General features: G+C 37.2%; 1 protein-coding gene across 1 annotated transcript in view; it reads right to left on the bottom strand.

The window, feature by feature from the left end:
• Nucleotides 1–13,576, bottom strand: part of PRPF38A (pre-mRNA processing factor 38A) — a 437,126-nt gene extending 423,550 nt beyond the window's left edge. The window contains exon 1 of the mRNA XM_044086853.1: nucleotides 13,386–13,576. Within this exon, the coding sequence (XP_043942788.1) occupies nucleotides 13,386–13,515 (130 nt within the window). The 5' untranslated portion in view covers nucleotides 13,516–13,576. The remainder of the gene's footprint in view (nucleotides 1–13,385) is intronic.
• Between the last annotated feature and the right edge of the window lie 427 nt (nucleotides 13,577–14,003).

The following is a 14,003-nucleotide window of genomic DNA, read 5'->3' as shown; positions in this document are numbered from 1 at the left end:
TAAAAACAAATAATGCAATCTGGCTATCCAAAAAGAGTAAAATGCAGGACAGTGAAAAAGCATGGAAAGAATGCCAAAAATACAAACCACCACAATATTTTGAAAACTTCAAAGTGTTTCTCAATCATACTAAAAAGCAAATTAATGAAGACATAAAATGTATTTACTATAACAACTTTTAGAATACTAGTGAACCCAACCCTTACATCCCAGCCAAAATTCAACTCTAACCCCTATTCCAATAACTTGTCACTCAAAACTGCAACACAGTTTCACCTTTACTTCGTAATCCTAACCCTGTCCAGCAGCCATGTACCACCACATACACTTTTGCCTTCAAATCTGTGCTCACATCCTATATAAAAGCTACTCAAACCACCCTGTACTTCAGCTGATGACCTTCCAAGTGAATTCATTAAAATAGCAGCCGATAACATTGCATAGCCTATCTTAATCCCTACAAATAGGTCAATCCAGGAATCACATGTTCTCTCTCACTATTCCTTTGCACAAAGGAGGAAATTCAACGGACATTAACTTTAGACCTACAGCAATCTTACCCCCCCCTTAAAATACTTGAAAATATATATTCAAAAACTGCTAAGCTATCGCCTGCAAAAAGAACTCCTATCCCCCACACAACACAGCTTCTATCCTTCCCATAACACTACTACTGCACTTCTCACCTATATAACCTATACAAATATCTACATACATATCCATCTCTCTGTATATAACCTATACAAATATCTACATATATATCCATCTCTCTGTATATAAACACACACGCACACCTTTCAATAAAGCTACAGATGATGGCACACTAGTTTCCTCCTTATTTCTAGGACTTGTCTAAAGCCTTTAAACACAGTTGGCACAGCAAACTTCTACTTCAAATGTCCTCATTAGGTTCCTCACAGCCCCCCTTCTATGGTTCAACTATGGTTCAAAAGCGACTTATCCAATAGCCATCAGTCAGTAAAAAGGCACTAAACCCTCTTTCTATACCTCCCAGTCAACATTAAGTACACCACAAAGCTATCTTTGGTCCTCTCCTCTAACACTCTCACCAACACCCTCCACACATCCTCACAACAGGCCTCCCTAATACAGTACATAGATCATGCCACTCATTTGCACATCCGACAACATGGCACACCTCCAAGACATTACTCAGGAAGTTTTTAACAGCAACTGAAACATGACTTTGTAACTCACAAATGCTCAACCTCCCCTCCAAAAAAATTGCTACTACTCATCTACCTCACCACACTTTTCTGAAGCTCCCATCCTTACAAACGTTCAGGCATCACAAAAAAGTCAAAACTTGGAACAATGTTATACCAAAGTTGCTAAATTTTCAAAAACCCCTTTCAGAACCCACCACTGTAGAACACTAAAAAGCCTTCTTACCACCTATATTATTAATCATTCACCTGCTCGTCCAGCACTAACATTCTACACAACTATGTTCCTATTTGGTCATTATGATCCAATAATCAAAATCTCCTGTCTGTCCACAAAACTATCAAATCTGCCGGGCATTACATGTACTCTTGTTACTAAGGCCTGGAACGCCTTCCCACTATACACCAGATCAGTACCCTCCATCCTATCCTTCAAAACCAGTCAGAAAGACAACTGCCTCTGTTCTTGCTCAACCTCACAATAAACTATATCCCTAAATGTAAGCAAACATCTATTAATACCAAACATCTCCTTACTCTCCCTTCTTCACTCACTTACTTCTATCAATGTCTCTATAAAAATATACCACAAACCTGTTTTTCTCTCTCTTCATATTGCAATTCCTGTTTGTATTACACAAACTGACCTTTAAATTTCTCTAAGCTGGATAAAATTTCTCCAACTATTAAATCATGGTCTTAATTTGTATCTATTCTTGCCAATGTTTCATTTGATACAATTATTTAAACTACATTTTGCATTATGTTTTAAAGACTATAAAAAATGATTGTTCTTAAAATATTTTATAACACTTGGGGCATTTCTTCCCACGCCCCCACTAAAAACGGGTTGCTACGCAGTCATACCTTCAAATGTCAATAAATAAATAAAATATTCTGAATTAATACACATTTTGTGAAGTACGAAGTCTATAAATCCAATTATTTGTCATTAAGTTTAAGTCACCACCTTATTTCTAAAGGACACCTGTTTTAGGAGAGACAGAGAGACAGAGAGACAGAGAGACAGAGAGACAGAGAGACAGAGAGACAGAGAGACAGAGAGACAGAGAGACAGAGAGACAGAGCTAAAATTTAGTCACAAATCAGGGACCATAGCTCTCAATCATCTCAAATTAACTGGGAGCACCAGTTTGTAAGCTTAAATAAGCTTACCTTCACCAGTACCCGTTTTGTGTGCAAGTACACCATAGATATACATTAAAGCAAGCTCTGTTCCAGTTGTTGGCGTCTCAGCCTGTCACATTACTTTAATGCACCTGCTTTACATGTAGCTGGCCTGCTATATTTCCCATGTTGTGTGGAAGTGGCTGCAGTGGATGTGGTATTTCTGAAGTGCTCAATTAGGGTTGCTCAGTCCACACATCTAGCAGCATCAGCGTGGAGTCTAGAATGGTTCACTAATTGTTTACTGGAGCTGGAAATAGACATTAGGCATCCGAGATAAGAAAAATCAAGTTGATCAAGGAGTGAGACAAGGGCACTGCACCTTAAACCTGGATTTACCTGTGGCTGTGGACTGGATATGATCTTAAGGGGATTTAATTTGGTGGTTTCCAGCAGCATGGGTAGAGTGAAGAGTTTTGGAACTATTCCCAGGAAATCTGAGCAGGGGTTGTCAGTGAGTGCAATTGAGGATTTTAATTCATATTTTTATTTTCTGCAATTTACAGGGAAGTTAAGTTCTCAAATGTGCAAAAAGCATTTATCTGAACAATTGCTGGAAAAAAAAAAAATCATGGTAGGGGGGTATGCAGGCATGGTAAAAATAAAAACTTTACAAGAATTATAACAGCTAGAACCGCCATGCAAGAGTATGTGCCAGACAACAAAAATGTTAGCAAGATGTTTAACATTTGTAGGCAAGGGTTGCTGATGGTCAATAAAAGCCAGAGAAAACTTTCTTTAGCATACAAGAACTTTGACACTTTCGTCAAGAATAACTTCTTCAGAATACCACATACAAAACCACTCTACCAATATATAAGCTAACCAATAAAAAATTAAATCAATATCAATTCATTATTCCATTTAATTGTATAAAAATGTTTTAAATAAATCCACATAATAAAAATACATATATGTTTCTACACACATTAAATACAAATTTATAAAGTCAATTCTTCCTAACCCTTAATTTCCTATTCTTTAAAAAACATTTAAATATTAATGATTTCATTTAACCCCGGCTTTTATCAGCCTCTAACCTCACCTGCCATAATGTCTCTCTCTGTTTCAAGTAATTTTTGTAATCTCCACCCATCAGATCACCTTCTACTACTTTCAGTACAGAAAATAAAAACTTGTATTTTTTACATTCAAACAGAATGCTTGTAAAGTGCACTTTGTCATTTTAACTTTAATATAATAGGTATGTTCCCTCATACGTTCCATTAAATTGCTGGTGGTCATCCCCACATAACATGCATCACATCCACTACACAAACTAATGTACAACCAGAGGATTGATTAACAAGTACAATAACCTGGAACCTTCAAGGTCTGTTGTGCATGGGCCAGCATTATGTAGGGGCCCTCTAGTATATACCTACACAAGTTACAAGGCCTGCATTTGTACATACCTTTTTAATTAGTGACATTTCGAAAACTATGAAAATTTTTGCAGTCATCCCTTTCCAACAATTTCTTAATATTATAGTTACTACGATACACAAAACTGGGCTTTATCCCTACTACATCCAAAAGGTCTTTATTACCTTCCAAAATCTTCCAATTGTTGCTAACGTTCCTAATAAGGGGACAATTCAGTCATATACATACTAAACGTTACACCAATTTTTACTTCCCCTTGGTTGGAAACCACTTTATTCTTTACTAAGGATTTCCTAAGAATAGGGGGGTAGGTACAATTTCTTTTCTTTAAAACTTCATGTTTAAATTTAAATATTTAATTTCATAACCCCTTGTCGCAAACATATCAGTTATATTATCAAATTCATCCATAACACCCGCTTCATCTGTAGTCATCCGGCTTGCACGTTAAAGAACATTTTTCTTTATCAAAAGCAGATGGTTACTTTGGTAGATACCCGTTGGTAAATGTATCTTTCCTATATATTCTACTGTCAAACCAGTTATTACCTTCATTCCAAACCAGGTTGACATCCAAAAAATTAATACTTAATCCACAGCCACCCTTAAATTTCAAGTATCTAGACGTGCTATTAATGTCAGCTACAAAACTGCCTACCGCCGTGTGACTTGCCTCTAAAATAAAAGAAAACAAGTCATCCACAAATCTAGAGTAATAATGTACATTGTATTTTTATACAATTGTGTTAGAACAGTAGTCTACCAAAAGGCCATTCCTATATTTGCATATGCCGGGGCTGCCAGAGACCCCATGGCTATCCCTTTTGTCCGTTTACAATAGATGTTCTTAAACAGAAAATAATTGTTGTTTAAAACCAACACCAGTAAGTTGCACAACACGTTGATATTATGCCCCAAGGATGTATTCTTACTGCTTTTAATTCCTTCTACGTGTGGAATACTGGTGGACAGGGAAACTACATCTACGGTTAGCATCAAGTGACAATCAATATCAAATCCAAAACCATGTGAAAACCCTTTTATTTTCTCCAAAAAGTCGCATGAATCCTTTAAATAGGACTTTAAATTTGATATGATTGGATTTAAAACGGCGTCTATGACCAGTGAAATACCCTCTGTCACAGCTTGTGAAGACCCTATATGTCTAAATGGGGGATTCACAGGGCTTTTATGGATCTTTGGGATACCAAACAGTACCCCTACTTTAGGCCCGGGGGAAAAGCCCCAATTGATACAGCAAGAGACATAGGTTGTAATCTTATTTCAGTAGTAACATATACAGAAGAACGGAATTTATACATTATACATATAAAAAGTTATACATAAAAAGGCGTATATATATATATATATATATATAGGAGCATAAACAGCACATAAAAATGGTAGAAAACAAAGTTTCATGTGTTATACAGCGAGTTACAATGTAGGTATAGTAAGGTAAAATGCCCCATTTGGCATGTACCTCACTAGACACCTGCAACAACTGGAGAGGCCGCAAAAGTACCTCACAAAGAGGATCCTAAGCCTTAAACATATGTCCTATGTGGACAGACTCAAAAAAACTCCAACTATTCTCCGTCTCATATCGCCTACCTAGAGGGGATCTCTGCTTGACTTACAAAGCCATGTCTGACCCACCTTTTAGAAATGCTACATCTAAAAGAAATCCCAATCCCTCTGCACCACACGCTCCAGAGACTTCAACCTCATTAAACACAAACAGAACATACTGGAGGGACAGGTTCATAACCCAGAAACTGCCCATGCTATGGAACAGACTTCCCATACATGTCAAGCAGAGCACCTCACTGACCCTTTAAGAGAAATCTTGACGGGTGGATGGGAAATAGAAAATTCACCCCAGAGATAACTCCAGTGGCTCTACTCGACAGAGGCACTGGGAACTAAGGTCGGGTGGCACGATGCCAGGGTAATCCTATGGTTATGCTTGTAAAGGCCCCAGGGCCATTAGCCTAGTACACACCTATGAAGCTATACATATATAATCATGAATTTATATAGATGTGACTATGTCACTATTTCAAATTCTTAAAAAAAAAAAAAAAAAAAAACGTACATGGTGTAGGTGATGGAGTTTTGGTACAATAAAGTAAACAGGGTGACAGTAAACAGATTGCACAGAGTATCTTGTAATGTGATATTTGGGATGAGTTTACATGCGAAACAAGATAAGACATATATTAAGCAGACAAACAGAGGAAGATCGCTGGAGGGTTAAGTTCCAAGTCATGGACATTCGACTGGAGTAGAGGGCATCTCCAAAGTTATTACTGTTAAAAAATCAACAAAAGGTCTGGGGTCAAATCCCATGTAAAATATGCCCTTTTTGTTTAAGATAAGCAACTAAGGAACTTTTAGAGAGCTGGCTGGCTTTCTGTTTAGAAAAACAGAGCAATTATACAAGCAGTTGGAAATTTCTCCATTTATCTTGAGTGGGTGATCTTGATGTAGCACAGGCCTAACTAAAGAATTTCTGCATTTGTGGGATATGAAAACATGTGCCTTTACTCCAAGAATGCAATCCACAATGAAGACATGTAATGTACAACTGTGTTTGCCACCACACTGTTATTTTAATGCTGTTAGTGCCACGGATAAGAAAATTAAAATGTAACAGATTTTCTGATGCTCATTGCTGCAAGAGTGCACAAAAGATATGAAGAATAATATGTTTGGAAAGTGAATTTTTAAAGGGACTCAACAGGACTGGGCAATGTGACAAATGTAATTATTTCAGCCTTTTTTATTGGGGGGGTACACAGTGAATTAGAAGAAGCTGCATAGGAGCATCTATATTGCATTTACTTGTGTTGTTTTTATAGCAAAGAGGGTCTGTGGCTATTTGTGATAGTATGGTTAATAATATGCAACTGGGAAAATTAAACAGAGGGTGACGTTTTTGCATGTTTTTATTTTGTAGTAATTGTGACGCCCGTGCCCTGGCCCAGCAATCAAGAAGCCTCAATCCTCACCATTAACACCAGTGAGGGGGCGTCTCATATAAGAGGAAAGGATAACAAATACAAATACATACAGTAAAGTGCAATTTCTCTTAAGAGCACACAGAGATCACAGGCAGTCTGGGGCTGGTCGCTCCCTTGCTCTCCAGGTCCCCAATGAGACTCCCCACTGGCACAGCTATAGGGTCTAGATCTCAGCCTAGTTTGCAAGCTAAAACCTCCAGTACCCTATCTAATCAGTGCTTCATGTCCCTGCCCAAGTAACCGACACACACAACTTTTTACTACACCGTGCTAGTCAAGAGTTCAGATATCAGAGAAATACTTAAAATAATTCAGTAGTACAGTTCTGACATCACAGACAAACAGTTAGAAATAGCTAGAAACTAGAAAGATTAAAGAGAAAACAAGTCCAAGATAAACTTACATACATAACTTAGGCAAAGTGCTGATGAGTTGGATGGTCAAGACAAAAAGGCTTAATGCTCTGATTCTCTCAGTTTTTAAATTCACATTCCTGGTTCACATTAAATCATTCTTCACACTTCCTTGGGTTCTCAGGCTAACAGAAACTACATTCTTCACCTCTGGGCAGAAACCAGAGCAATAAAGGACATTTATGCATGCAAATTCTGGCCATTAAATCTGGCCTTAAAAACAACAGCAATAATTCCTTTAGGCAGACTAGAGCCGTGTTTAGATCAAAGGCTCACAACATGCTTTTCTTGGTCAGTAGAGTGCACCGTTACATTTTTTCAGTTCCACATGTATCACTATTTTTACCATTTAAGACACAAGCCCATGGTTTACATTAATATTTACAGATGACAGAATTATCTACAAAATTCTAACTGGCTAGGCTGGCAGCCTTCACCCAATCAAAGTAATTATTTGTGATGCCATGTTTTTACAAGAGCCTATTTATATGCACAATGAATTATCAATGAAAGACATTTTAATTTAGTGAGCACCATTTACTAACAGTATAAGTAATGTGGCCTTTCAAGTTGATTTTCTGCTGCTGACTTTTATCTAACTGCATGCTTCTCTTATGAAGAGTGTTTACACATGTATAGATGAAAGAAATAAAAACAATACAAATGTCTTAAGAATAAGTGGTAAGCAGAAGTTGGTTTGTTATACACTGCTAAATATACCACATACAGCCAATAGTAATAATATAGTAAGTTTTAGTATTTCAGGTTGTATGTCTTAAATATACTGTTAGTTGACTGAGTGTAGACAAGAATGTTACATGGGAATTGTGAGGAGAGCAACTGAATTAAAAAAAAAAAAAAAAGTGAATTAAATGTCTTCTGGAACAAAACAAGTCTAGTATATACTTTCTGAAGCAAAGGTCTTTAACTAATTATTATCATTGCATTACATTTTCCCAACTGACTAACTTTCTGCAAATGTTAGTCTGCTTTGTTTGCCATATTTGTTCTTTCAGGGAATATTTCTGGGATTTTGTACTTTGTAAACAAACCAAACAGAGAATGTTATAGTCGTTAAAATGTTTTGGCACTGACTAAATAAGAAAATATAAAATGATAAGTATTCTAAAACAAAATAAGTTCTAAAACAAAATAAGTCTAGAACTGTAATTCACCACCTTTTCTCTCAAAACCAGTTTTAGGAAAGGCAGGCAGTGGTAACCGATTATTATTTGTAGGGTGAAAAGAACTTCTGTAGTACTCTACTCTGAAGGCAATGCTGATTTTGTTTATTAGGGCTAGTTAACTACACCCTGCAGTTAGTGTTGATTCTAGGACTATGATGCTCGAGCGATTTGGCCTGCAGCACTTTGGGTTGTTTAAGAAGCAAGGCATGCTCTGGTGGACTAAAATATAGTACTCTTGAATGGGGTGAGAGACTGTATGACACAGATTATGTTACAAAGTGATTTCAAAAACTGCACGTTACTACACAACCTATTGACGCACAAAGTTTAAGGAGCAGCACTGAAAAAACTAGTATCCCTCCATGATTTCAGCCCTTTGCCCCTCACCCCCAGATTTTTCGTTTGTCCCCAGTGTTTGTCTTTAGATTGCGAGTAAAAGTTTGAAGATGTACTGCATACCAGGCATCCATAATTTAACTAATTGTGAGACACTTATGCTTCATATATTTCTGAAAAATATTAACGCAAAACAGTTAACCAAAACTTAGCTAAGTTTAAGTAATGATGTGCAGTACTGTATCCTTGACTTGTCAGTTTTACAACATGCTCCTTGTACGCATTTCCTGGGTGTGTTATGAATCATCTACAATAATGAGCTATTTTTGGATGTGTTAGGAAACATTAACAATCATTTTCTTAGAGACATTATAAATCATTTGCAATAATTGCCTTGGCTGCATTACAAGTCATTTGCAATAATGAGCTTCTTCTCGGATGTGTTAAGAGAGTCATTTGCAATAATGAGCTTCATCTTGGATATATTGTGATTTGCAAGAATGCTCATTCACATTTTATGACTGTGTGTGGTGCTGTGCATTACTCAGTCTTATTGAGTTATAGAAGTTTAAAAGGATTTCTGGCTTGCACGCTTATCTTTTTATCTGAATCATTAATGTTCTTCAGAACCAAAGTAATGGCTGAAATCGCATAACAAGTCACAATGGAAGGGGGTGCAACACAAACTCTATTACACTGTTATAGTGCAACAACTCAAAAGGGTAAGATTTTTTGACTACTGTTTGCATCATACAAACTTCATTTTACTGCAAGTTAAAGTAAAACTTCACAGTACACTTGTGAATTACCTTGAAGATTTCTAATTACACCCCCTCTTTTTCTTCAATGATACTGCCTCTGAGAAGTGAATGACTGCATTCCAAAGCAGGTGGAAGACCACCTTTGACTAGGTGATGGAAAGCAGGTGTGGCCCAGGCTATGCATTTTGCAAGACGACAGGTGCTACTAATATTAATGTTGGAAAGCAGGTGTGGCCCAGGCTATGCATTTTTCAAGACGACCGGTGCTACTAATATTAATGTTGGACATGGAGGAAGAATGATCCTGCAATAGCATATGGACACCAAAATGCAAAAGATGAGCAGCAGACATTTGACTGGGAGGAAATTGTTTGCCACACAGGAGGCAAAAGTAGCCTTTATGAGCCTAGTTGAATAAAACTTGCATGTACAACTGGGAATCAGTTCTTGAAGTACAGGAAGATGTATTGCAAGACCAGTGGACCAAGAAAGGCTGCTTGCATTTTAAGGGATGTAATGTGGCCAAAGTATCAGCGAGATGTTTCACAAGTTTGTCAAAGTGCCATACTGTTTGTACCTCAACCAGAGTACAGATAATAAGGATGACACATTGCTTGTGATTTTACTTTACTTTTTTTTTTTTTTTTTTTTAAACCGTGGCATTGGTAAATTAGATTCCGTGACATACCTGCTTGTGTCAGTGGAAATGGCCAAGCCATTTATGACTGTGTAATGTAGACTCTGAGCAAGTCTGACATTCCAGTGAGCAACGTGGTGGCTTATTCATCAGACAATGTTGTATCCATGACTGGTAAGTGGAATTCTGTGCTATCAGGATTACAACAGGTTAATCCACATATTTTCAACATGGGCTGCTTATGTAACATTGCAGATTTGTGTATTAAATCTGGTTTAAAAGCAATGGCTGTACCTGTAGAGAATTGATAGCCAATATTTACTGTCACTTTTCCAGCAATGCAGTGTCAGCAGAAGCTTAAAGAGTTTGCACTGTTCATGGATATTGAACCTCTCAAAATTAATCAGATGTGCCCCCATTCGAAGGCTAGTCTCGTCACCCACCCCAAGATCCTACTTTTTGCCCAATGGACCACAGTCTGTTAAAGTGGATATAATAGCTGAGAAACTGCAGAGTCATGACATTAAGCTGACATTTCTGTTCCTGCACTATACCACTGAACAACTGTATAACTTCAATGTGCAAACGCAAAGCAGAGAAAGCAAACTGCTTGCATTGCATAATGACATCCAGAAAACACCACAAGCACATGCTAGTAGGGTACTTAAACCAATTGCTACACAGATTTTGGGCAATGTAAGCACTATGGATTCAATACTTGAAGTGCAAGACATCATATGAGACAGTGAAATTCTTATTGGCCCGGATACTGAAACATATTTGGACAACTATAGATGATATCTGGGGTACTACAGTGGAGCAGAAACTTTTCAAGACAGCCAAGCAGTTTCACTCTGCAGTCCTACACAAAATAAAAAAAACACTTCCCTGCAAAAGATTATCTCATGCACAACATGGCAAGCTTATTGGATCCAGCTATGAAAATGCAGCTTTCTTCAACTGTTATTGCAGATATTGACACTCGTCTCAGTTTTTGTAGTTCAAGAGAGTGGACAGCTGCAAACTGTGTGGTCTGATGCATCTAATCAGTAATTTTCTAATCAGTCATCAATTTTCTAAAGTACTGGTCCATGGTGCTTGGTAGGCCTGCAGTAAAAGACCTCCCAACATTTCAAAAGCTAATGCAAAGCATTCTCTGCTTGCTGCACTCAAACAGTGAAGCAGAACAGGAATTTAGCATGATTCAAAGTAGAAACCGAGTGTTATAGTCACTTGGCCCAAAAACGTTAAACTCTTTATTAGCAATAAATATTAATGCGTATGAGTGCTGCTGAGGGAACTATCCAAAGGACATTCTAGAAGCATTAAGAAAAGGGCGTAATTGAAGTGTATTAACCCACCAGATGGGCAGTAGCAAGCCTCTCCCAAACCCCGCCTGCGAGCATTTTGACTGCACCGCCCATTTGATTGCGCACAAAAAATTAGATTATAAAGAAAAAACGTATGCATAACATAAAAACGCAACACTTTAAATGTGGTTGCTAAGCTCCAAATCCATTCACTTATGTATTTACTTAATATTTATAAAGAAGATGGTGTTTATAAATTTTACACGCACCCGGTTAAAAGACATGATAAAGCATTTAAAGTGTTTCCCGTCCTGCGTGCCGCATATAGTAACACTTGTATTTTACATGCTGAATCATTTGTGTCTTTCTTAGAGACGTCAGCTAAAGATGTCATTTCTACAGAAACACATATAATGTAGAAAAAGGACATTTAAAGAAGTTTCCTTTTAGTTTGATTTTGAATGAGTGGTACAAAGTGATAGACAATGTCTGACAAAGAAGTGCTTGATAACCTGCTGTAACGTTTTCCGTTATAAGAGCAACACTTTAAACCCAGTCATTGAGCTCTGAATCCAGTGTCTTCTCATGTCCTTCCACTCTTATCTAACCAGATGTATAAAATATTTTACTGGATAATACTTAAAAAATGACATGTCAATTCTACATTTTACACAACATCGAAAAGACATGACAAGACACTAGATCCAGAGCTCAGCAACCGCGTTTAAAGTATTGCCCCGATAATGGAAAAGTACACAAGCAAGAACTGTTTGTACAGTTACATTTACAAACAGAAAACACGGTACTGTGGACTGGCAAATCACGGATGATACCACACATTCGACGTTGCTAAGATAGACAGCCCAGTAATGGCTTTTAGATTTAGGACACCAAGCTTAAAAACCTTTCCCTATTTCTTTGGCTCCCTGCACATAAGCCTGTCATTGCCATTTTTAATCCCCGCCCTCCTGCATGTCAATCATGGCAGACACACCCATTCCTGCACAAACTCAACAGTGGGTTAATACACTTCAATTACGCCAAGAAAAGCAACAGCTGCTTATAACAAAGAACATTCCACCATGGCATCAGTGCAGAAACCACCTCTGCCTGCCAAAATGCTGAAGTTGAATCAACAGTCCAAATGTACTTGCCTTATTCTGTGTATTGCTTCTGTTCTGTATTAAAGCACCTGTGTTTTGCAAATGTTTATACACCTGTCTTTATGAGTACGTGTAAGGGATGAGCTGAGCATGTATTACTTTAATTTTATAGATTTGTCTGAAAAAATATAAAACATCCTCTATTTTGAGCATGTCTATGTATACAATTATCTAATAAAACATGTTTAAAATTATGTCCTGTATTTCTATGACTGAACATGTTGGTGTCCATTATTGTACTTATTTAAATATGTGTATTCTACGTTATTTAGGTGTCCCTGATTCTCTGATCTGAAGGTCGAGAAGTATGTCAAGAACAGTTGAAAGCTAGGATTTCAACCATGCAGTGCACAGCTGAACACTAGGATTTCAACCATACAGTGAACTTCCCAACTGAAGTGGTTAGCAAGCTGTTAATAAGTGTTCCACGTCTTAAGACGCATTCTACAGTTTAGAGAAAGAAGACTGAAAAACAAATTTTTGATATCCAGGACGGGGCAGTGAATAGACACTGCATCGGAAAAGCGTTCAATTACACAGCACTCAAAACCAAATGTTTTGATACATCTCAACACAACTCTCAAGAGCACAAAAACACTATAGTAAACCCCAAGATTACTTAACTTTAAATCGAAAGCACTCAACAAGCTTAAACTATATACAACAGAATAAAAGACAGCACAACTGCCGTGCAATATCTAACAGAATACATTAAGCAATTCAAAAATACACAAGCATACAAGATACATTAAATAAATTATTTAAAAAATAAGTAAATTCTGCTTCCTCACCAGTAAGACCAAAACACTCCTCCTTCCAATATTTAGACTCATAAATCCTTGTACGGATTATTTTTTCTACAAGGTACTGCGGATTAGTTCCATGAATGCTATGAGCATCTTTAACAGTACGATTTGCCATCTTTAAACAACCCCGATTTAAGAAACCAATTGCTAGCCAAACATTGTCGCGTGTAATGACGTTTATGGCAAATGGCGCACTGGTGACGTTTATGGCGCGAAATTCCGGTGTAGAAGTTTCAATGAATAAATGTAATAGTCGGTGGATAGTATACCAGTGGTTTTGCAATAGTTTACAAATAAGAAGAGTATAGAAATACTATTTTAATTGTCTGCTCTATGGTTTACAAAATCGCTATTATTTAAGGACATACGTGTTCTTTCATGAAATAAGAAGCGATCTTAGTATTGATTAGTTAAAGCCTGTTACATTTTGCGTTCCGCTAATTGGTGAGTACTACAATAATATGGCTTATGTATATTTTACAGGTTGACAATATATGTTGTTGGATATATCGCTGACCTATCTGAACCAATGTCTGTCTCCGGTTTTACAGAGTTGCATATAATGATAGTCCTTGAATTTAAATAAGTATATACAGTTAGGCA

Source organism: Protopterus annectens, chromosome 10.part0 (genome assembly GCF_019279795.1).
Source record: "Protopterus annectens isolate FY-2018-M chromosome 10.part0, PAN1.0, whole genome shotgun sequence".
NCBI lineage: Eukaryota > Metazoa > Chordata > Ceratodontiformes > Protopteridae > Protopterus > Protopterus annectens.
Note: the sequence above shows the minus strand (reverse complement) of the source record. Positions and strands in the feature narration are given on the sequence as shown.